The sequence below is a fragment of the Emys orbicularis genome, chromosome 5 (assembly GCF_028017835.1).
Source record: "Emys orbicularis isolate rEmyOrb1 chromosome 5, rEmyOrb1.hap1, whole genome shotgun sequence".
Classification (NCBI taxonomy): domain Eukaryota; kingdom Metazoa; phylum Chordata; order Testudines; family Emydidae; genus Emys; species Emys orbicularis.
In genome coordinates, this window is record NC_088687.1 from 44,834,647 (window position 1) to 44,858,541 (window position 23,895).

Genomic DNA, 23,895 nt, shown 5'->3' on the forward strand with positions numbered 1-23,895 from the left:
TTTCATGGTCTATTTTAAACTTTAGCGGGGGGTGGGGGTAGAAGAAGGCATGATCAACTTAATGCTTGTGAAAAATGTTGGTTTGGAAGCACTGGAGACTTAAAATCCTATTTATCCACAGGGCAAAAACAGGACAGGTACTGTAATGCAAGCTTCCCTCATTCCACTTTGCCAATGTGATCAGGTACTGTTCTTCAGTCTCAGTGGCTGTTTAGCTAACCCGTCTGGTGAGACAAAGGAAAAATTCTTATGGTGATTTTCATGATGTGGACATTAATCCACTTAGACTTCAAAGACCACTAAAAAGTTCACAGAGGCCACCTGAGAGCCATGACTTAGCTACTATTGACTTGGGAAAGTTTCATACCAATGACCTAGTGGTAAAAATGCCAGAATTCCACTACAAATACTGTATTGAGTCACTGTCTTTACAGTTGTTTTCCTTCATTTTAATTGTTTAGATGAAATTAACCTCTTATGCAGCCAGACCCCCCCACCCCCAAAAGTGTCTAGTGCTATGATCAAGGGTACGTCTACACTACCCGCCGAATCGGCGGGTAGTGATCGATCTATCGGGGATCGATTTATCGCGTGTAGTGTAGATGCGATAAATCGATCCCCGATCGCTCTCCCGTCGACTGCTGAACTCCAGCTCGGCGAGAGGCGGAAGCAAAGTCGACGGGGGAGCCGCGGCCGTCGATCCCCCGCCGCGAGGACGCGAAGTAAGTAATTCTAAGTCGATATAAGATACGCAACTTCAGCTACGAGAATAGCATAGCTGAAGTCGACATATCTTAGATCGATCCCGCCCTCCCCCCCCCCCCAGTGTAGACCAGGCCCAAGAATATACACTCCTAAAGATCTTTGTGTAAGTTGCTTTACAAACACTGAGATTATCAATGTTCCTGCTGCAGATAAAAAGCTTTCAACAGTATGTTGAACACATTTTTGTATTGCAAGGAGCACCGATGGCAGAAATGAATACTGCACTGCTGAGCTAGTGATTTCCCTCAGTTATTCAGTTTGTGATTTTGCTAAAAATATATATATATATATATATATATATATATATATATATTAATGCCCCACATCTTAAAAGTTACTTCTACACAGAGTATGGATTCTCTAGTTTTTTTAAATACCTACTGAAAGAATAGTTATGATTCTGTAGCACCTTATACTGTGAAAGAGTGGTAATTCCGTAAGTAGTTATGTGAATTTAGTGCAATCCATGCATATGTAAGTGGGATAGATTCATTCTGACTTAACATTTTCCTACCTGATCTTGTGGGACACAGGCCAGGGGTTTGATGCAGGATTCTTAAGGTCTACCTAGTCCACTATCCTGTCTGACAGTGGCAAGTACCAGATACTGCAGAGTTCTTGCAATTCCTCTGAAGTATGGAGATGTGGGATAATCTGCCCCCCTCTCCCATCCCTCATGGGCTTTAATAGTTATTATCTGAGGCCCTGGCCCTATCCCTTCAAAAATATTAATTATAGCTCTGGGTATTTTTTATATCCATAACTATATTTTGAAATGAAGATTTATGTGAGCTATGGGAACAGGAAGTTAGATTTTTTTTTTTCCCCCCCAATGACAATTTTGGAAGCTATTGGAGCAATCCATGGGATCAACAAGCCATGATGCTACAAGAAAAAGCATATTTTTCCTGTCTGTAAGTGCTTTAGGCTCTTTGGATGAAAGGCACTATATAAACACAACATGGTTTTATTTTTACCTTTTAAATGCTTCAGCAGGATTCCTCTCGCATTCCCCAGGTTGCAAGAGACTTTGAACTGCAGGATCTCTTAGTTTGTCTTCATATCCCTGGATGAGTCCACTGCGGCAGATCTGGGTAACTAAACCTCTAATAAACCCTCCCACACACAGTGTGTCAGAGTCTTGGGCCCTGCAGAAGTGGAAAGCTAGAGCTTGGCGATGCAAGCCTCTTTGTAGGCTTGCAGGTGAGCTTGGCCACAATAATTCAGTACTGAGGGCTGTCTTCCCACTACCAGGCCCTCCTACCAACAACACACCCCAGGCAGTTCCTTTCCCCGAGACAACACCAGCATTATTTCCAGAATTTGCTATAAGAGATGGTTTGTTGGCAGCAGTGTTGCTGCAGTTAGCTTTCTCCTGAAGGCAGTGCTGAAGCTTGTGGAAAACCCACTCCCTACAGTAAAACTGCTTCCCTTGCAGCAAACTCGTTTGAGCCATTTTGTAGACCTTTGTCCCTGGGATTGGTCATAAGCAGCAATACACCTTCAACATCTTAAAGTCTGGATATAAGGATCCATCTGCCACAGGGTGACGATATGAGTTAACCCTTCTTGTAAAAGAATAGCCTCTTTATAAGACAATCAGACTCATTCCTTCAGATGCTTTATCATGATTAGAGTGTAGTGTGTTCAACTGCTTACGCGACAAAGCGATGCCTGGTACCAAAGGCTCAATAATACTTCTCATATGGCTCAAAAGGTAACAATTCCTTGACTACACCTGTAGTTTAAACAGCTGTGCATGTTCCCAGAGTACAAAGGAGACGATGCATCTGGAGAAACAAAATTTTTTTTTCAAGTACGTACTAGATGCTTCTCAATTCCAAACATCAATCTCTTTGGATTCACATCGAGAAAAAGCTGTCCACAGTAAAATATAGCTTCTGAGGGGTTTTTCTTCAAACGCTAAAATTTATATTGCAAACACGTAGATCTGTACCACTTGTGAAGTGGTCTGTATAAATACTAAACATTGCAGGCTTCATACATCTGGGCAAGCACCAGGGAAGTGCTTCAAATTATGGTCTCTTATGAAGCAGAGTTGATGGGAAAATGTTAACACCTCCTTATCGTAGGACAAGTGCTTTCTTCCAGATCCTGAATTCTTCCTCAACTCTTTCTCAGAGATCTCAAAACAAAGTTCTTCTCTAGACCTATGAAATAAACAACAAGACAATGATTTAACTCCAGGTGCAAGATATCACATCACGATTTACTATACATCTGCTAAAACCAAGAATTCATATTCCTCATTTGTACCAATTTCTGAAAGTCTTAAAGTTAGTCTCAAACTTGCAGAGGAGAAATAATTTTAGTTAAGGTTCTCGTATTTCTGCTATGGGTATGAGCTGCAATCAGTCACATTCACATTCTTTGATTGGTTTTAAAGTGACCTCAAAACCACAACGAGGAAAGTAAGCCTCCCACTGATCCTAAGAAGGAGACACATGCACCCTATTATCCTGAACATTCTTCCTTACCAACATTTGTTCATTTGATTATCCTTTTACTTGCTTTTTCTACTGCCAGGTGCATTTTTACACACCAGTGCTGTCCACAGCTCTCTTTACACACTTCTTTGTTCATGATTTGTATGCATTAGGGCACACAGCAGCCTCTTGGAGTCCCATTTTAATACATCCACCACTAACACCCTATGGTTTATTCTTGTGGAGCACATTTTTGTTATCTGTACTATTCCCCCTGGCTGGGTTCAGTCTTCTTTCTTTTTTTGGTTCTTTGCTTTAGGTCCCCAGTGCCAGACTTTACATTTCAGCTGATACAGAGGCAGGGCTGAAAAGTCACTTCACCAGGTCCTGCTGGTCGAGCTGCATTTTTACACCAGGACTGTCGAAATGAGCAGCTGTGAGCTCTTCCCCATCTGCTTCTCATACACACCACACTAGAGACACACGCCCTGTCCCTCCCCCCGGCCCCACGGAGCAGAGCACACAGCGCCCGGCACAAAGATCCCAGCCAGCAGCAGCCCCGCGCCCCTCCTCCTTCCCGGGTGTGTTCGGCTTTTCCAAGCCCCTGGGCCCTCTGAACCTCCCCAGCCAGCCCCTATCCCGCTGGCACACGCTGGGTTTCGCCCTCAGCCCCGAACGCCGCTCAACGCCTCCTCCCTCTCCCGTCACTGTCGCCCTGCCTATCCCGGCGGGGCAGGGGGCAGCCGCCCGGCTCGAGCTGCAGCCCCAGCTACAGACACAGGCTCAGCCCCCGCTCGCTCTGTCGCAGGCTCGGACGGAAGCAGCGGCGCCGACTGCAGCAGCAGCAGCCGCCGCCCGGCTCCCCCAGCCCGGCTACTGAGGAAGGGGCCTCCGCATTTGCTTGGTTACCTTCCCCGGCCACCTCCGCTCCCCGCCGGCCGCTGCTCCCAGCACGGCGCGTCTCTACCCCGTCCCCCGCCTTGTTCTCGCGGCCGAGCCCCGAGGTCCGTGACTGTCTCAGCCCTTCTGGTCCGCTCGGCTCCTCCCTGACCCGTCCCAGCCCCTGCGCTCGGGACCACACCCCCCTCCCCTCTCGGCCCCGCCTCTCGGCACCGGCCCCGCCCCTCGCGCGTGCGGCGACGGTTGGGGAGGGGGCGTGGTGGGACAGATGCTGCATGACATCTGGGAAAAGAAATAGTTCGCGGCGGAGGGAGATGAGTTGCGTATTTCGTCTCCTTCCACCACCTCATCACCCACCCCCCCGCCTGGGGCTTTGTCCTGCAGTGTGCGTCGCCTCCCCCCCAACTATCGGCAACAGCCAGGGAACTCAGTCCCGCCACCTATAGCGTGATCGCAGGGGTAGAAGCAACCACCCCGTGCACCCCAGTGGCAGGTGGGGCTGGCTCCCCCCATGCACGCAGCGGCAGTTCACCGGCGGCAGCCCCTTCGCCTCAGCAGTACTGCCCGCCCCATAGCTCTTGCGTGGCCGGCACCTGCCGGTGGGGGCTCCTGCAATAGTTGGGGGGGGGGAATTACAGGAGCCCCCTCGCACCTGCCCGTTATTTGTGGGGAGGGTCACAGAGTTAGTAAATACCCAAATGTGGCTCCCCTGCACTGCTATTGCTGAAATTTTACAAGAGAAATACTCATGCACCTGAGCGGGCACTGCATGAGGAAAGCCCGCACCGCAGCACTTTAATGGGTCCTGCATTTTTAAGTCACAAGGAGCACCCCACATTTGGGCCGCTGCGTGCATGGGTGGTGCTGGCAGGGTATTTACTGACCCTGCCAGCACCACCGCCAGGATTTTGTGTAGTGGCACACGGTTTAATAAAGGCTCCACCAACCATCACCATTCCAGCTCACCTACTGTCCTGCACTGCCTTCCACAGGTATATGTGCTGGAGGTGTTGCTGCACACCCTGGCTTGAAGTGGTTTCCATTACATACATGGTTTACAGTTTGGTTCAATGGTTCTCAGCACCACGCTATACAAATTCTTCCAGCATCCCTACCCACAGGGGAGGTGTGGCAGGCTAGAAAGCCTCCTGAAGCTAGCTTTGCTTAGAGCCCCTTCTCTTGTCCAGCTGGGGAAGACCTGCAGGTGGCAGCAGCCCAGGGTTGGAGGCTCTGCTCCACGTGCCTATTCTCAGTCTGTTTACATGGATCTACAAACCACCACCCAAAACTATTAGTTGCCAGAAAAACACAGTTCACAGCTATATACAAAAAATTAAGATTAAACAGAAAGCTCACAAAACAGCAATTCTAACTGTAGAGATGCAGAAATAATGCATTTAGATTTGCTATACCTCTTGAATTCTTTTTTGTTCAACTAAACCCATACCTGATAAGCTCACTCCCTCCTGCCACTCCATTGCCTTTTCTCATTTTACACTGAGTTGTCCCATTTCAGACACCAAATTTCATTTCGCTGACAGAAAGCGCAGCCTTGCCAAGCCAACTCTCACAAATTACTTGCAGTAATGTGATTTTGGACAGTTTCCCCTTGCTGCTCATGATTCACTTAAGCCAAAATCATAGCTTTTCCAAGTCTGCTGCTGCTAGGAGGGATGATATGCTGTCGTTCAGCAGAGCCAAAGAGCTCACACTTTATGGGGAGTGGAAGATTACCACCTGCCCCACTCACAGGGCACAGGAAGAGGAGACAGAGCAAGGGAAAAGCACTACTGCCAGTCTCCTATATAGGGGCAGAAGATGACTTGCCATCTGGAGTCACTCTGGGGAGTGAGGATAAGACAGTGCAACACACTCCCAAGGACATTTATTCCCTGCTTCAGGCTGAAGATGCCACAAAGCAGGACAGTGGCAAAAAAGAGGAGTAATGAGGGAATAGGGTGACAAGGAGTAAATCAACCATGGAGAGAACAGGAGATAGTGATTACAGGGGGCAGAGGTACTACAGAAGAAGGTGGTAGAGTGACAAAAGGGAGAAGGAGAGAAAGAGCTCTTTCCTCCTCATTGAGGACAGGTGGGGTTCAGGAAAGAAAGGAAGTGCCTCTCACAGCAGCAGAAAGGAAGGGAGTGTAGAACTTACTCCCCCATTTTTGTGTATAATTTCAGATTGAATTTTCAACATGATGCACACACAATTTGGTCAGAGAGAGAAGGGGGCTGCATTTCACCACCAAGTTCAAAAATAGACAAGCAGGTTATGTTTGCTCCATCATGATTTTCTGACCTCTTGTAGTTGGTTGCATTGTTTATGGGAGGTTTTCCATTGATTTCAGTGGATTGTGGATCCAGTCCTATACAATCACCACACAGTACTAGTATGCACCTGTGACTTTTCACATGTCAGGATAGTGTGGTATATGCAGACATCCAAATCCACTTAGGCATTGCAATGCTCAGCACCTCACCATCTAACTTGTAGGCACCTAAAAAATCATTGGAATAACATTGGTATCCACAAAGCCTGAGTTAGACAGGCTATTCAATCATGGGGAGAGGCACCTAAGAATGGGATTCACAAAACCAGCACAGCAACTGAGGAGCTGCCTAAACTAGCCACTGAGAGATACTGATAAGAAGCATTGTAAGCCCCACCCCCTTAGGGAATTTGGTACCTAAGTCTAGGCTACAGGGAGGCTCCTATCTCTGCTTGTGATCCACAGTTTGGAAGCCTTCTCCTAAGCTATTTCTTGAAAGAATGAGTTAGGCACCTGCTTAACACCACACAAAATGGCCATGAGGAGGAGAGGACCTCCCTTCTAAACTTTAGCCCAGTGGTTTGGGTACTCATCCAGGATGTGAGACCCTAGTTCAATATCGGCTCTTCCTAATATGGAGAAGGGATTTGAACAGGGGTTTGTTTCCCACCTATCAGGTGAATACCCTAACTGGACTGTACAGTGATTTTTACTCATTCTGGCCCAATTAATATTTAATTAAATTAAAGTCAAATGGCTCCAACGAGAGAGAGACCAACATTAGAATATCCTGTAGTCCAGTGGCTAGAGCATTCACCTGAGACGTGGGCCACACCTACTCAAATCCCTTCTTTACATCAAGCAGAGAAGGGAATTTAACTAGGGTCTCTGTAGGTGAGTACCCTAACCATTGGGCTAAAGGTTATAAGGGAGGCCCTCCAGCCCACTGCTGGCCATTTTGTGTGGAGTTAGATATGCATGGAGCACAGCAAGTGGCTTAGGCCCCGTGGGAAAAGACAGGTGTTGCAATGCCTATCTACCCCCCAACTTTGTGGATTGTGCGGGGACTTAGGTATGAGATAGGCCTGTGGAGAGAGCAGTGAGCTTGTTCAGAGGCAGACATTTAAGCACCTAGGGAACTTTTACCAGGGCCGGCTCCAGGCACCAGGCAACCAAGCACATGCTTGGGGTGGCACCTGGTAAGGGGCGGCCAATCTTGGGGTGGCGGGGGGCAGCGCGGCGCGGCATTCCGCGGCGCTCGGCGGGCTCCGGCGGCACGGCACTCGGCGGGGGGGGGGCGGCGCGGGGCGCAGCGCTCGGGGGGGGGTTCCGGCGGCGCGGCGCTCGGTGGGGGGGGGGTCGGGGGGCGGCGCTTTTTTTTGCTGCTTGGGGCAGCAAAAAAGTTAGAGCCGGCCCTGACTTTTACAGCAGAAATTTAGGCGCTGAGTGAATTTAGGGTTCAGCTGCAGCTGAGCAGGGTATTTTGTAGGTGGTGCCTAAATCTGGGACTTAGGTGCCTAGCATTGGGGTTTAGGTACAGAAGTCCCTTGGTGTATCTGGTCCAAAAATATGTTTTGCATTCCGTAACTGAGGAGCTTAGAAGAAACAAATAAATATTTGTCAATAACAGTTGAGAATTCTCAATTGTGAGTGAGTGATACTTACTTGATTGTAAAAATGACAGCTGCAGTTAAGAGAAGTAGGTAGAGTGTGGTGGACAAAAGAATGTTATTGATTGCTATAATGACAATAAGTGCAACACATTACCAAAGATGCCATGGGATCAATATCACAAGTTGTCAAATCCAGTCTATGCATTGTTGTTGTAGCCATGTTGGTCCCACTAGAAAGACAAGGTGGTTGAGGTAATATTTTTTATTGGACCAACTTCTGTTGGTGAGAGAGACAAGGTTTTGAGCTGCACAGCTCTTCTTCAGCTCTGGGAAAGGTAATAAGGGCTTGTCTACACTGGCACTTTACAGCGCTGCAACTTTCTCGCTCAGGGGTGTGAAAAAACACCCCCCTGAGCGCAGCAAGTTTCAGTGCTGTAGAGCGCCTGTGTAAACAGTGCGCCAGCCATGCTCACAGTGCTGGGAGCTACGCCCCTCGTGGAGGTGTTTTTTTTACACAAGCCACGTATAGACTAGCCACATATAGACGAGCCCTAAGAGTGTCACAGCTAAATACAAGATAGAACAGATAGTGCATATGCTAAGGGATCATTCAACGTGAGGTGGCCCATTAACACGCCTGTAGTCATAGGACAAAAAGGGAGGGGAATTAGTGGGTTACAAATTGTTGTAATAAACCATTAATTCAGTGTCTTTATAATGTCTAACAAAGTAATGAATTTAAGCTCCCAGGGTCATATTTTGAAAGTGTTGTGCATGTTTCCTTTTGGGGGGAGGACTGATAGGTCAGATATATAGTGATTCCTTTATGAACGGTGTTCACCCACAGGTGATGTGGTGGTTTTATCATTTTCCTGTGTGAGTTCATTCAAGAGGATGTAGTGATGGTCTGGTTTCACCCACATAAGAGCTATGTATGATCTTGTATTTAGCTGATTTCCTTTCCCAGACCTGAAGAAGAGCTCTGTGTAGCTTGAAAGCTTGTCTCTCTCACCAACCGAAGTTGGTCCGTTACCTCACCCACCTTTTCTCTCTAAAATCCAGTCTAGTCATTTTCACGTATTTAAACTTTCTTTCTGTAAAGACTGGAGTACATGGTAGTAGTTTATCCTTTTTATTTCCTTCATACTGTGTTGTGCACACTGTATGATTCACACTCTAAAATATGTATTCCCAATGTTTGATCATGCAACCTTTATGCACACAAATTCCATTTAGTTCAATGCAGGTTTTACATATTACAGACTGCAGATTCAAAACCTTCACACTCTTTTAAAGAGCCTCACGGGTTTCTACTATGTACTGTAAAACTTTCAGTATATGGTGATTAATATACAAAATTACATGCTTAACGAGAAATACTAAGGTATGCCTGGGATATGGTCATCTATTTAAGCATATAGTTACATTTTCAATTTAGCCCTTTTCATTACCGTACTTTTCCAAGTATAATTGATTTTGCATGGTAATTATAGCTTAGTTAAAAAATTCTGTCATGCTTTGTTTTGTTTCTCAGACAGATCAAATTTTTGAGGAAGAAGATAAATTGTCTGGTGCAAAAACAAGGGGATATATAACTAAGAATATTAGGATGAAATCAGGGAAAAGCAAACGTAATCTGAGTATCAGGAGACTAGTAACAAAAAACATATTTTAAACTGTGTGATGGTTTCCTCAAAGGAAGTGATAGAAACTACATCACTTGAAATATTTACTGTGGCAAACAATGTTCCAGCAAAGGAGTGGACTTCGTAGTGCTTTTCAATATCTATTTTCTATGATTCCTTTATACTAGGCCCCAGTTCAGCAAGGCTGAGCAGTTCCCCTAATTTCAATGGAACTATTCATGTGCTTAATTTTAAGCACATGCTTAAATACCTTAGTGAATCAGGGGCATTAGTGAACAAGGGGGAAGCAGCTGCCTGAACTCAGTGCTTAATTTGTGCCAGGGCTGGGCCTCCGCACTTCTAGGTTTAGCAGTTCATAACACCGGTACCTCTAGGCTTGCCGTGTCAGTTATGAAAGTAAAAAAAATGTTGGAGTCCCAGCACCTCTTTCATTACAAATTAAGCACTGCCTGAACTGAATTATTTCTTCTAGGTCAGAGATTATTTTGTACATGCAGTCAAGAGGATTTTAAAGACTCTTCACTCAATTGCATGTTCAGTTAGGCAGGTAGTTGTGTAAGGAAAAAAAATCCTTTCATACAATATATGTATGTGCTTAAAATTAATTTTTTCAGAATTATTCTGTAAGACTCTGCGCTAAGTTTTCATCAACTGGTGGGAAAAATGAGGAGGGAAAAATAACAATCAGACAAGATAAGTGTTTTACACAGGTAGTTTCATTGCCAGGTAATCACAATACTTGGGGGTCTAAAGAGTGCTGTCTCTTTAAGGGCCAAATACAAGAGGACGCTTTCTCTATTTTTCCCAGCCCATACTTCCAGACAAAATGTGATTTACCCTAGCCAAGCCCCAAAAGAAAATAATTCTTTATAATGCTATTTCTCAGTTGCAGGCCTGATGTGGACTTACAGAAATAGATAGCCCAGTTTTCCACTAGAAAATAAAAATAGGTGCCTCAAGGCTGCTTCTTAGTTTCAGTTCTGTTAAGAGTTTACTTACTTCACCTTCCTAATATAACCCTTATGTAGGGTGCGAGGAGGAGGACCTTTTCTTTTCCACTGTTGTCTCCACCCTCTCCTGAGTATCTATGCAGTAAAGACAAACATGGGAAGGTGATTAACTGCTTTCTTGCCAGTCAAGGGAGAAGATCTCTACGCTGCATTGCATATGGCATCTGACTTACAAATGCAAAAAACCAAAACAAACAAAAAACATGTACGTGTGCAATTTTATTTGCTTGTGCAAATACACATCTGCATTGACAATTATTCTAGACATGTCCGATTATGACATTCTATTCCTTACTGAGACAAGGTGTTGACTCAAATGTCATGCTTTTACAATATTCCCATTATCCATAGGTGCTGGAACTAGGGGTGCCGCACCCCCTGTCTTGAATGGGGTTTCCAACATATACATGGTTTACAGTTTGGTTCAATGGCTCTCAGTATGCCCACTATACAAATTGTTTCAGAACCTCTGCCATTGTGTTATGCTATAGAACAGGGGTCGGCAACCTCTGGCACGCGGCTCGCCAGGGTAAGCACCCTGGCAGGCCGGGCCAGTTTGTTTACCTGCCGCGTCCGCAGGTTCGGCCGATCGCAGCTCCCACTGGCCGCGGTTCGCCGCTCCAGGCCAATGAGGGAGGCGGGAAGCTGCAGCCAACACATCCCTCGGCCCGCGCCGCTTCCCGCCGCCCCCATTGGCCTGGAGCGGCGAACCGCGGCCAGTGGGAGCCGCGATCGGCCGAACCTGTGGACGCGGCAGATAAACAAACTGGCCCGGCCCACTAGGGTGCTTACCCTGGCAAGCCGCGTGCCAGAGGTTGCCAACCCCTCCTATAGAATATCGAAAAAATCCATTGACCTTGAGGATTTGCTGCAAAATCCATCTACTTGCTCTGACTTTGTGAAGATCGAAGGATGTACGTGTTGAGTGTCTTTGGGAAGGGATATATTTTATTTTTAATAATTGACCAGCTGGCACTTTTTTTTTTTTTTTTGCATGTGGGTTTAGCTGTGTGGCTAGAATTTGATTTTTGTATGAATTGTTATTTTAAGATGTATATCATTTTGTAATTTGTCACTACGAAAAAGAATCAAATAAAATGTCAATGAAACAAAAGATAAAAAGAGCATAGCTATGAACGTTTCAGCAATTCATATGAACACAGACCTCCCATGATATCCATTTTCTGTCCAATCCAGCCTATGTCCTTAAACGTTGATGTGTACCCAGAAGCTTGTGTATTTCATCTTCCTTTCCTGCCCCAGAGTAACATATCTAATATATGTATGATATAAATTATAATATTACTTGTTCCATTTAATAACAGTTGGCAATACACAAGGCAAGTCAAAATTAGCAATAAAGTGTAATATTCTGGAAACAGGTGTTGCTGTTGATAATTAGTTCTGTTAAATGAAAATGTACGAGGAACTACAAAGAATTTAAATGCCATTAAATGATGGTATGAAAATACACATGGAGTGGAAAAGAAAATCAGTCAGCAGTAAGCCATAAGAGAAAACTAAATCAAGAAAGTGACCTTTCATGTGAGTTGAACCAGAAATATATTCAATATAATTCACAGATTGCATATGACAAGGATAATCAGATGCTTAAGCATAAGGAATAATACTTATATGAATGATGAAAATGACTACAATAAGAGAAGAAATTATGTTAACGTAAAATCTTTCTGTGCCTCAGTTTACCCATCTGTAAAATGGGGATAATTCTCTTTCTTTTTCCAATCTCCTGCCTACCATGTTTGTTTACTTTTTTTATTGCAAACTAGAGTGAGATTTATCAGTATGCTCTGGCTGCTTTGTGCAACTCCAGTAGCACAAAGCAGCCATAAATTTGCTCTAACTGGATAGTTAAGCAGGGTTTATGGCAGCTGTGTATCATTGCAGAGTGGGAGAGAGTGCATAGCAGCCAGAGTATACCAGTAAATCTGTCCTTCAGTTTTTAATTTATTCTGTTGTGCCAAAAATACATAAGGGTCTCCAGACACAGTATTTGAACTTACAAATGTGGCTCTAATACTATAGCTACTCATGTACATTCATGTGAGAAGTCCCATTGACATACAATACTGAATCAATGTAACTCATTCTGTCTCATGTGCATTTTGTGGTATTTGTGAATTCATACATTCCAAATCCTTCAATCCTTACTCCGACAAATCCCGAGAGATACTGATCACCCACTGTGCACCGAGGTTCTTGAGAACTGTGGGTGTTCTGCTGGTCCTGCAAAATGATTGCAAGATTTGATATTCAATTTGGACTGTGCTTTATATGCAGACTTTACTTACATTTACTAGTATTTTTATTGGGTGCAAGATATCAGATCTATAACATGAAAATTTAATTTATCTTTAATCTAATCTTCCAAGGTCATTAATAATATTGCGTGAGATCCTGTACTACACTTAATCACTTTTACTCGACTGTGGTGTTGTAAAGGGGACTTAAAGGTAACTTAAATTAGCAACTGGGAATCCTCCTTATTTAGGGAAATCCCCACGTGGCATAAAGACAGTATAGCCAGCTCTGCATGAACCATTCCTGAGCCCAAACCACTGGGTACACAGGGGCATGTCAGAAGCAGAAGGGAGTATGGCCAGAGTGCTCTATACTCCTGTGATTCTTGCTGGTATAATGGCCTTTAGGGAGTCATTACAAGCTTACCTTGGACCTTGACTTCCCTCAGGATTGCGTATGCAGAAAGACAGCATACAACTACCTATGTATCCATCATATATGTTGAGCTGCACCTGAGAATCAAGCCCATTGTTGGCACAGTTATATTTATTATAGAGGCAAAAACAAAACAACAAAACAACCCCCCGCCACCACAATTGAGACAATTCCAAGAAATTACAATATTAGTCAGTTATTTCATATAATCCAGACTGAATATTGTGCTACTATTAAAAAGACTGAATTACTATTATCAAAATATTGATAATTGACAGTTCACTTAACCTTGATCGAATTTTGATATACCATGGTTTGATGAAATTATTAATGGCAAAACATAAAAAACATTAATCATCTCCATCACTCCTCTCTAATACATGTCTACATACACAGAGAAAATATATAGGAAGAGGATGAGATATCTGGACATCAGTTAATTAATGTGCTTTAAAATTAATTTCTAATCTTCTGGATCGGTAATGGACAGCAGAGACAGATTTATGAAGTCGGTGACCCACTTAGAAGTATTATACTAGCCAGTAGAAGTAAATTAATAAAGACATAAATTAACAATGCATTGAAGAAAAAGTGGGTATATTTTAAAGGGTATGATCTTCAAAAAATATGGTTACCTACTCATACCAGTGGTAGAGTCCCATCCCAATTTACAAATTGGTTTATTTGAAATAACTAAATGCTTTCTCCCTTCCCATATGGAGAATTCAAGTTTAATTCCCAAATAGCAAGTGGATTTAGGCCCCAATTCAACAAGGTACATAAACTTATGCCTAATATTAAGTATGTTAGTAGACCTGTAAAAATCAGTAAGACTACTCACATACTTAAGTTATGTACACAAACACTTTATGAATGGGTCTTACTCTTATTTAAAGATGTTTCACAGTTTTTTCCTCTGAATAGCAGAATTCCAAAATCCCTAAATAAGAAACTGATTTTAAACAATAGCCATCTTTCTTCATTCTCTGTCTTTCAGATTCCCCATTCGGCATCCTATTTGATTTTGAATAATTAGAGAAATATATTTTTTAAAAGGTTTAAAAGAAAAGGGCCAAATTCTGCCTTTCAGTGCATGCTTGCAGCACTCAGTGAAATCAATCAGATCTCCATTCAAGTATCTGAGGATAGAATTTGTACTAAGCAACTAACATTTCCAAGAGCTCCTTTCAACTGACAGCCAATTTCAAAAACTATTCCACCTGTAATAATAGTAGCAGCAGTTTCTCTGTGCTTGTCTACCCATGAAAGTTCAATGGTTTAACTGAACATGTGATTTTAAAACGATTTAGTTGAACCAGTGCCAGTGCTGGCTGTTGACAAGATCTCTGCTAAAAGATTAAAGTAAACAGGTTTTGAATTTCATAAGTATATATTATACGAAGATGGGTAGGATGTAAAATCTGTATTTTAATGGAAGTCCAAGGAAAAGATTGTTTTACAAAGGGAAATATCTGCAGAAGTATAAATAACAATAATAAGCAATAGTAATAGTAACTAAAAGAATAGTAATGCTTCCTAAAAATGTTAGCATAAAATTGTTGTGTATCCTAATGGGGTAACAGTGAACAAATAATTTCATAGGGTTTAAAAATCTGAAAATACATTGAAAAAACATTTTAAAACCAGGTTTATGGCAATGAAGTTGATACATAATTAGCATTTATTTTATACAGGGTTGTAACCAGGGTGGGGTGAGCAGGTTAGACAAACACCTGTCAGGGATGGTCTAGATAATACTTAGTCCTGCCATGAGTGCAGGGTACTGGACTAGATGACCTCTTGAGGTCCCTTCCAGTCCTACAATTCTATGATTCTATATAAAACTGCAAATGAACACAGCACTGTACAAGACAGAGAAAGATAGATTCCCTGCTCTGAAAAGCAATTCAGGCAGGGCGGTGACAATGTCTTCCTCTGTGTTTGTAAAGTGTTTAACAAATATTGGATTATGTAACAATTAAAATAAATAATAATAAATAATAATAAAAAATTAACAACAGCTTCCACAGATGCCTCCTTCTACCTACAGAGACCCAGGAAGCTGTTGTCCTGTATTGAGGGACATACTTGGCCAACGTTATCCCGCCATTTATGACCCCAGTTTTGATCAGTGCAATGCACCGAATCTGGGAACAAATGTGCTGGCTTTGAAGAAGCTTTAGAGGGTTTTAAGTGTGGCACCACACCTGCTAAACAATACATCATTCTATTGCTTCTCACATTTCATTTGTTCCACATAGAAGTCCAGATTAAATTCAAAATCCTGGTCCTGATCTTTAAAGCCCAAAGGACTTGGGCCCAAAATAGCTCCGTAATTACTCCCTCTCATGATCAGGAAATACCCTGACAAATTCTATCATTAGGAGCAATGGAAATGTCAACGAGATTGAAACTCAAGAGGAGAGATGAAGATTTTCTGGCAGATGGCTCATGGCTGTGGAACACCCTGCCACAAGAGAGTAGAATGGTAATAATATGAGCATCTTCAGGCTGTAAGGCAAAACTCACCTCTTCTTTCTAGCTTCCTCACAACAGTCTCCCCAAGGAAGGAAAGACAAGAAGAAGAGAGTAGAGGAAAATAAAGTATATAAAAATAAGGGGTGAGAGTAGGAGAAGAAAAAATATTAACTCGATCGAGCAGTGTCTCTGAAGCAACTGGCACTGGTCACTGACAGAGACAGGATACTGAACTAGACAAGTTGTTTTTAGACTTTGCTGGGTTTATTCAATGTTTGGAAGATAGTGTAGTACCACAGTGATGAGTGAAGGATGGATAAGTTAGATAGAGATTGGGGTGATATTATGTAGGGCCCTGACAGTGAGGACTTGGTAGCTTTAATATGATGGAACAGAGAAAAAAGGAGTGAAGGGGTCCAAATGAGGTTAGTGGGTGATGGGACTGGAGCAGCAGGGGAGGAACATAACTTTAGCTATGGTGTTTTGGATAAACTAGAATGGGGAGAGATGAGATGTGTGGAGGCTGAAGAGGATATTGTTTCAAGCATCAAGGTAAGAGATAGTGAAGGATTCTGAGGTTTGGGACAGTGAGAAGCAAAAGATGTGGCATCTAGAAAGAGACAGTAAAAAGTAAGCCAGGGAGAAGAGCAGCAGAAAGATCAAGACAGACTGCTCCTTTGATTTAGCTAGCAGGTGATTATTAGTGACATTGGTGAGAGCAGTTTCATTGCAATGGAGAGGATAGAAGCAAGATTGGAGAGGGCTGAAAAGGCCGTCTAGGCAGCAGAAGCAGCAAATTTTGCTGTAAATCAGTTATTTTATGTATAGGCTATATTTTACATATATATAAAATCAGCGCCATAACTAGGCATTTTAGCACCTAGGGCGAACAAGCATATTTGTGCCCCCCAGATTTCTGCCTTCCATTTAGCACAGAGGTTTTCAAACTAGCAGGGCACGTGACCTCTACGTGGCCCCCCCATGTGTCGCCTCTGTCCTTCCGCCCCATTTTTCTGCCCAGCTGGCTTTGTGCCCTGGGCGGCTGCCTCGCTCACCCCACCCTGGTTACAGCCCTGTATAAAATAAATCCTAATAATTTATCAATTGCCATAAACCTGGTTTTAAATGTTTTTGCAATGTCTTTTCAAATTATTTTAAACCCTATGAAATTATTTGTTGACTGTAACTTCATTAGGATACATTACAGTTTTATGCTAAAGTTTTTAGGAAGCATTACTTTTCTTCCTAGTTGACCTACCAATCAAGAAACTGTCGCCCTTAAGCTGTACATGAACATTTAGCTGCTTAAGGCATGTTTATGGGAAGTGTTGTCAGCTTTTTGTCAGGAAAAGGATAAACAAAGGGAACTCAAAGTCTTTCTGATTTAAAATGAAGAATTATATCTCTACCTTAAAGCTATTGTTGCCATCTTTTATATAAAGTGGGGATTTATTTTTCTATCATTGAACAAGTGCCTCAATCTCCATAAAAAATACTGAAGGAAAGGGGAAAATGAAGCTCTATTATTGTAGGTTTAATTAAATAATAACTTAAAGGTGTTTTGGGGTTTATGAATTAATAACTATATTCTGAGCAAAATAAATTCTCAACTGCAAGACCAAGGAATATGGGTCTAGTCTTACTACCATTTAAACCCATGGGAGTTTTGGCTTTACCTTCGTTGGGAACAGGATTAAGCCTTTTATTAGTATAGGGTCTAGTTATTACTGAGTTAGCATGAAACATCTTTAAATTAATACTACACTGAAGTTTTTCTGTCTAAGCTTTAAACCCTTCACTGTAACTACTATTATTCATCTGCACTTATTGGTTATTGCCTTCAGCCATATGCCCACAACTAGGGTTGCCACCTTTCTAATCACACAAAACCGAACACCCCTGCCCTACTCTCTGCCCTGAGGCCCCGCCCCACCCCGTCCCTTCACTGAGTTCCCCCCCCACCTGCTCTATCGCCCCTCCCTCCGTCGCTTGCTCTCCCCCACCCTCACTCACTTTCACTGGGCTGGGGCAGGGGTTGGGGTGCAAGAGGGGGGTGAGGGCTCTGGCTGGGGTGTGTGGGCTCTGGGGTGTTCCGGTCGAAAACTGGATGCCTGGCAACCCGACCCACAACAGAGAGGGTTACCTAAACTCACTATCTGTCTACCCAACTTAAACACAGTTTTCTCATTATCTACTCTTCACTCTTGGAGGTGATTCCTTTTAAATTAAATTAAATTTAATTTAATCATATCACGGTGATAGGGACTTTATGAAGCCCATATATTAGATAGGTTAATAAGGTTGTTAGGAGTCAGGTGGCCTGAAGCTGAAGTAGCCAATTTTGATGATGGTATATGTATGGGGAATTCTGTCGCCAAATGAGAGCAAAGGGATTTAGATGTGCACATTTAATGAGAAATAGCTTTGTAAACACTATGCAAATAAAATAAAATTTAATTCAACCAATGCACTGGGAAAAACATAAAAGAAAAGTTAGTGGATACTTTTGGGATAATAAATACATCATATCTGTCCACTGACTGGTAGATACAATCCCATTTCAGTAATGTATTAAATTAATTATTATTAAATTAATTGGAAAATGGAGCTCACTGAGGAATTAATCCAGGAAATCAGATTCCTAAGAACAGTCAAGCTAATGCTTGCTTTTATGTGCAGCAGTTGGTATGACAAGGAGGAGCTCAATCAAAATGGACCCAAGTAAAGTTGGTGCAAACATTTTAAATATTTAGGGCCAGTTTACAACCACTATGAGATGAATAGGACAGTTTACATTGCTTAGTGCTATTGTTCCAGGAAGGCTTTTTGCAGACTGCCAATTATTTATATTTATATTATAATAGCACCTAAAGGCACTAGTTGAGACCAGAGCCTCATTGTACAAACACATAGTATGATACAGTTCTGCCCCAAAGAGATTATAATATAAGTAGCCAAGACAGACAAAGAAGTAGTATCATAAACCATTTCAGAGATAGCAACAGAGGCATAGGGATTAAGTGACTTGCCCAAGGTCATAGAAGAATCATGTGGCAGAGCCAGGAACTGACCACACAGACCCTGAAGCTCAGTCCAGTATGTAAACCACAAGACCATCCTTTCTATCAAAAAGGACAGCTCTTCACCAGTTTATATTCAGTTCTCATTCAGAAGTCCGCCCCCCCCCCCACATAACTGTCAAAGGCTAGAAGCCCTATTGTTTTAAAAGGAGAAAGTGTAGATTCTCTTGCACATTTCTGTTACAGAAGTTGAATCCTGCAGCAGATTCCATGACTGCAAAATCATGGAATGCTTGGAACCTTTTGTATATTATCTACTGTTACTCATATCAGAGTTCTAAGCACCCATCAAAATGCATTCAACACATGCTGCTGCTCCTAGGAACATAAGAAAAATTGGACTATACTGGACACCATGTACACAGTACATAATGGCCGTCATTATGCTAGTCAGCAAACAGGGCACATGGTCACCTTTATGAAAATCTACTTCATTAAAAAGAGCACCAACATGACATTTTCATTTCATACTAATGAGTACATAATTATTAATTACAGTAGCTCCAGAAACAAAATCCCTGTGAAGCTGGAATCTCAGGCCATAACATAGCTGGAATTTCAGGCCATAACATTCTTCACAGTTGCCAGGTACCCTCAAATTAATCTGTGTGGAAAATATCATTAATTAAATAATTAATTAGTCATTACCTTTGAGAAATAGTCATAATAAGTATAGACATTCTGACATATAGCCAATGATGACCCATTTTTTTCTTCTACAGCAGACATATAAATCGAAATGTAAGGATAAAGAGCATTGGTCTTTAAATATAGCGCTGTGATGTCATGATTCAATTTATCAACATTCTGTACATAATAAAAATGATTGTTTGCAGTGTTGTGGTAGCCATCTTGATCCTAGGATCTGAGAGAGATAAGATAGGTGAGAGAATATCTTTTATTGGACCAATTTCTATTGGGTGAAGAGACAAGCTTTCGAGCTCCGCAGATGTCTTCTTCAGGTCTGGGAAAAGTAATCCGAGTGTCACAGCTAAATACAAAATGGACATGTTATTTAGCTGTGACACTCTGATTACTTCTCCCCGACCTGAAGAAGAGCCCTGTGGAGCTCAAAAGCTAGTCTCTTTCTCCAACGGAAGTTGGTATGATAAAAGATATTACCTCACCCACCTTGTCTATTATAAATATGATAGTTTAACAATGGACAAAATCTTGTTGAGTGTATTGATGGGCATAATCCCATTGATTTCAGTGCAAAGATAAAAATACTATAGTTTAAAAAGTCACTATTGTATTACTAATAGCACCTTATAGCCTTATAGTAGTGAAGTTGAAAGATTTTTAAAAATCAAATATACTTTCCAATATGCTCTTTAGGTACTTCTAACATTTTATACAAATTGGACAATGAAATTAAATTAATCAGTTTCAAGTCTTTTTATTGTTAGCTTCTAATCACTTTCATGTTATTGCACTTTGCAGCAAGCTGCTGACAGTTAGAAATCAGTGCTCATTGGGATGCATTAGGACCCCCTTTTGACATTGTAACTGGGTACTGGTCCTATAAATGTAGGCATAGCCCCAGCTATGTAATCCTTTAAATCCCAGATTTGGCAGTGTAGTCTCCAAATGGAGCACATGATGGAAAAGGGCTATGTGACTAAGGTGCTCTTTGATGACATGGAGAGGCTAAGAAACTTCAGGGATAATAATAATAATACTCCAAAATAGCTGAAATCGGGGCAGAGCATAGAGAGAGTTTGCTATCTGCAGCATGTAAGTATATTTTTTCCATTTCTAGGAGTAATGTTTTAGCGTGAAAGGTTTAATGAACTGCAAGAAGATACACTGGCCCTTGCACAATGTGCTAGATCACAAGCAGTCCATGACCTGTGGTCTAAACTATGAGGTGAAATGATTCTGGATTGGGATGCAGAGTGAGATCATTTTTCTGTATTGGCAGTTTCGGTGACAGTGGTAGAAGATATGGAGGCTTTTGTGATTGATTTGTGATGTTGCATGTCTCACGCTGGAGGAACCAAAAGACCTTAGCATTGTCTGTTCTGAGCATCAATGGAAGTAACAACATTGATGGAAGAGTGTATAGAAGAGAGCACATCTGTCATTAGGTTTCACTCTGGCCCAGCCCTGGAGCAAAAATGAACACACTTTATATTGCTAGTTGTGACAAAGATACCTACCAAAGGAAAGCATCACCTTGTGAACAGCAGGTCTACCACTAACTGCTCCAGACACTATTCAGGCTAATTATTGTGGGCTCCAGCTTAAACTTGTCTGGCAATACATTTTCCTTGCCAGCAATGATGAACCATATGAGTATCTCATGAACTAGACACCAGGCCCAGAAGGCCATTGCTTCCTGACAAAGTGACTGGGGGTAAGCACCCCTATGCTTGCTGAAGTAGAATATGGCTATTGTATTCTCCATCAATTCTTCAGTACAGGCCAAAAGAATGTATGGACTGCAGCTTTCGAATGTTTGTCAAATTTGGCCTCTTCCACATTCCAATGACCGTAAATATTTTACCTTGCTAAAAAAAGTTGTAAGTGTATAAGACCATGATTAGGCAAGCCATGACATACAGGTCAGAATGCTGCCCAATGAGGAAGAGAGAAGAACAACTACTTTACACTGTTGAAATGAGAATGCTCAAATGGACATTGGCTAAGATGACCGCTGATAGGCTAAACAATGAAACAATATTAGCCATGATGCAGGTAGCCCCATAACGGAAAAACTGAAGCAGTATCCCTGAAAGAGTGGGGTCATGTGAGACAATGAGACACAGGATATGTTGTTCAGAGAATACAAAATCTAGTAATCACAGGACAAAGAGTATGAGGAAGACCCAGAACAAATGTGCTTCGAGATGGTGAAGAAGGTTGAAGATGCACTCGGCAGGAACACTTGGAGATGAAGAACAAGAGCTGCCTAATGAGACAAGGTGAAGGTAAAGAAGAAGATTTTTAAAAGTTATACACATACTAGTGAAAGGATAGTATCAGAGGGGTAGCCGTGTTAGTCTGGAGCTGTAAAAAGCAACAGAGGGTCCTGTGGCACCTTTAAGACTAACAGATAACAGATAACAGATAGTGAAAGGATAGAGGATGTAGTAGCTCAAAACAAGAAAGGAATAAGTAGTACAGGAGATACTACAGGAGATACATTAATTAAAAAGGAGTAATTTCACATTGAATTGAAAGAAAAGCTGACAGCAATACACATTGTAAAACTAGACACTAAAGATGACTTCCATGTTTATTCTCCATTAAGTGGAGAAGTGGAACCAGTGAGTCTGCACAGCCTTCTGCACTTTCTTATGCTTCTAAGCTAGCTTTGAAATGGTTGAAAGTGAAATGGTTCAGTCTGAATGAGCTATAAAGACATATTCAGAGCTAGTAACATTGTAGTGATACTCTAAATATATTTTAAAATTCGCAAGCACTTTTGTGCATGGATATGAAGTATTTTTGAGCTTGGACAAGCTCTGTGAAGTCCAGAAATACCTAGTGGAGACGGGGCTTCTATTTCTCACTAACTAACTGATATAACTCTTGCCTCATTCATACCTTAAAATAATTGTGTGCAGGACAAAATCATCACCTCTCTATCAATCTTAAGATTTTATATTGCACCTATCACCAGGGTAACTAAGTACCATTAGTGCTATTGTTACCTTTTTTCCCAGTAGCTTGTACCTCCAAATGGTTCACTGATGTAACTTTCAGTTGTTTATTAATTTATGTTTGCACTTCATTTCAATTCTGATGTACATGCTTAATACTCTGAATGACTTAAATAATTTGTCTAGTTTTTTATAATGTCACACAACTTTCTTATTTACATTTTTTCCAGTTCTTTGTTTATAGTAATCTCTTCTAATTTCTAGTAGCTCTAGATTTCCTGAACCCCACACAGCTGCTATCTGTCACTAATCCCTCCAGCATAACCCATACCCTTATCCTTTTTGACAAATGTCATCATTTAAATTGGAAACCACTGTATGGGGAAGAGCTGGAATTTAAACTGACATCCTGCTTACAGACCACAGAAGTAGTCCACTATGCATTAGATTATTCCAAAGTGGCAGAAAATCACAGGCATTAACAAAAGTACAAAAGCATTCTTTAAACAAGATGCTGGTTGCAAATGTATGAAGCTGAAGCTCTCTGATGGGCCAGTTTCCTACCAATTCACAGAATTGAGAAAGGGGGCCCTAGACTCCTTTGTGACATATCATCAATAAGAAGGGGAGGGGAAAAAATCTATTTATAGATTTTTGCATTTGGGGGATGGATAGATGACAAAAAGCATGTGGTAGCAAAACCTTAAAAACTAGGCTTGATTTTTCATTTATTTCTCCTAGTGATTTCTTTAAGGGATGTGACCTTACAAATTCTGTTAAGCTTTTTTTACCCAATTTTTAAAAGTAATTAAAAAAACCACATTATATTACTGGAAGTCTCTTCTAACATGTCATCTTATAATTAAATCAGAAAAATCTATCACATTGAATGATGGGATCCTCTTGTATAACCTCTGACTTTGGGCTGGATTCTGTGTTATGCATTTTAGTAATTATTTAATTAGAATTCAGGGGAATATATCCTTGCTACATTTTTACATGAGTACTGAAAGAGGATCGAAATAAATTCATGAAATGCTTTCTCAGAGCCTTCCCAGCATACTTCTAAAATATAATTTCATTATACCAATCTTGATTTTTGCAAGAGATTAAATAGTAGAATGACTGAATAGTTTAAAAAAACTGATTTTAAATGATTTTCACAAACAAGAGGGCCAAATTCAATTTACTGGGATTCATAGGTCCTATTTGTTTGAATCAGATGCTGGATATTTATAAAAAAAAATGTTCACAAATTCTGAAAGTTTCCATTAGTGCAAATTATTTTCTTCTGAAATTTCATACTGGAAGTGAGGTATTTGGTATTCCTCTGTTTAAAGTCTTCCAGTTATAATGAATAAAAACAATACCATCTTAA

At 41.6% G+C, this 23,895-nt stretch overlaps 1 protein-coding gene across 1 annotated transcript in view; it reads right to left on the reverse strand.

Annotated features, from left to right (window-relative positions):
• ANKRD50 (ankyrin repeat domain containing 50) overlaps nt 1-2,227 on the reverse strand; it is a 45,694-nt gene extending 43,467 nt beyond the window's left edge. Inside the window, exon 1 of the mRNA XM_065405624.1 lies at nt 1,743-2,227. Coding sequence (XP_065261696.1) covers nt 1,743-2,221 — 479 coding nt within the window. The 5' untranslated portion in view covers nt 2,222-2,227. The remainder of the gene's footprint in view (nt 1-1,742) is intronic.
• Nucleotides 2,228-23,895: the final 21,668 nt, after the last annotated feature.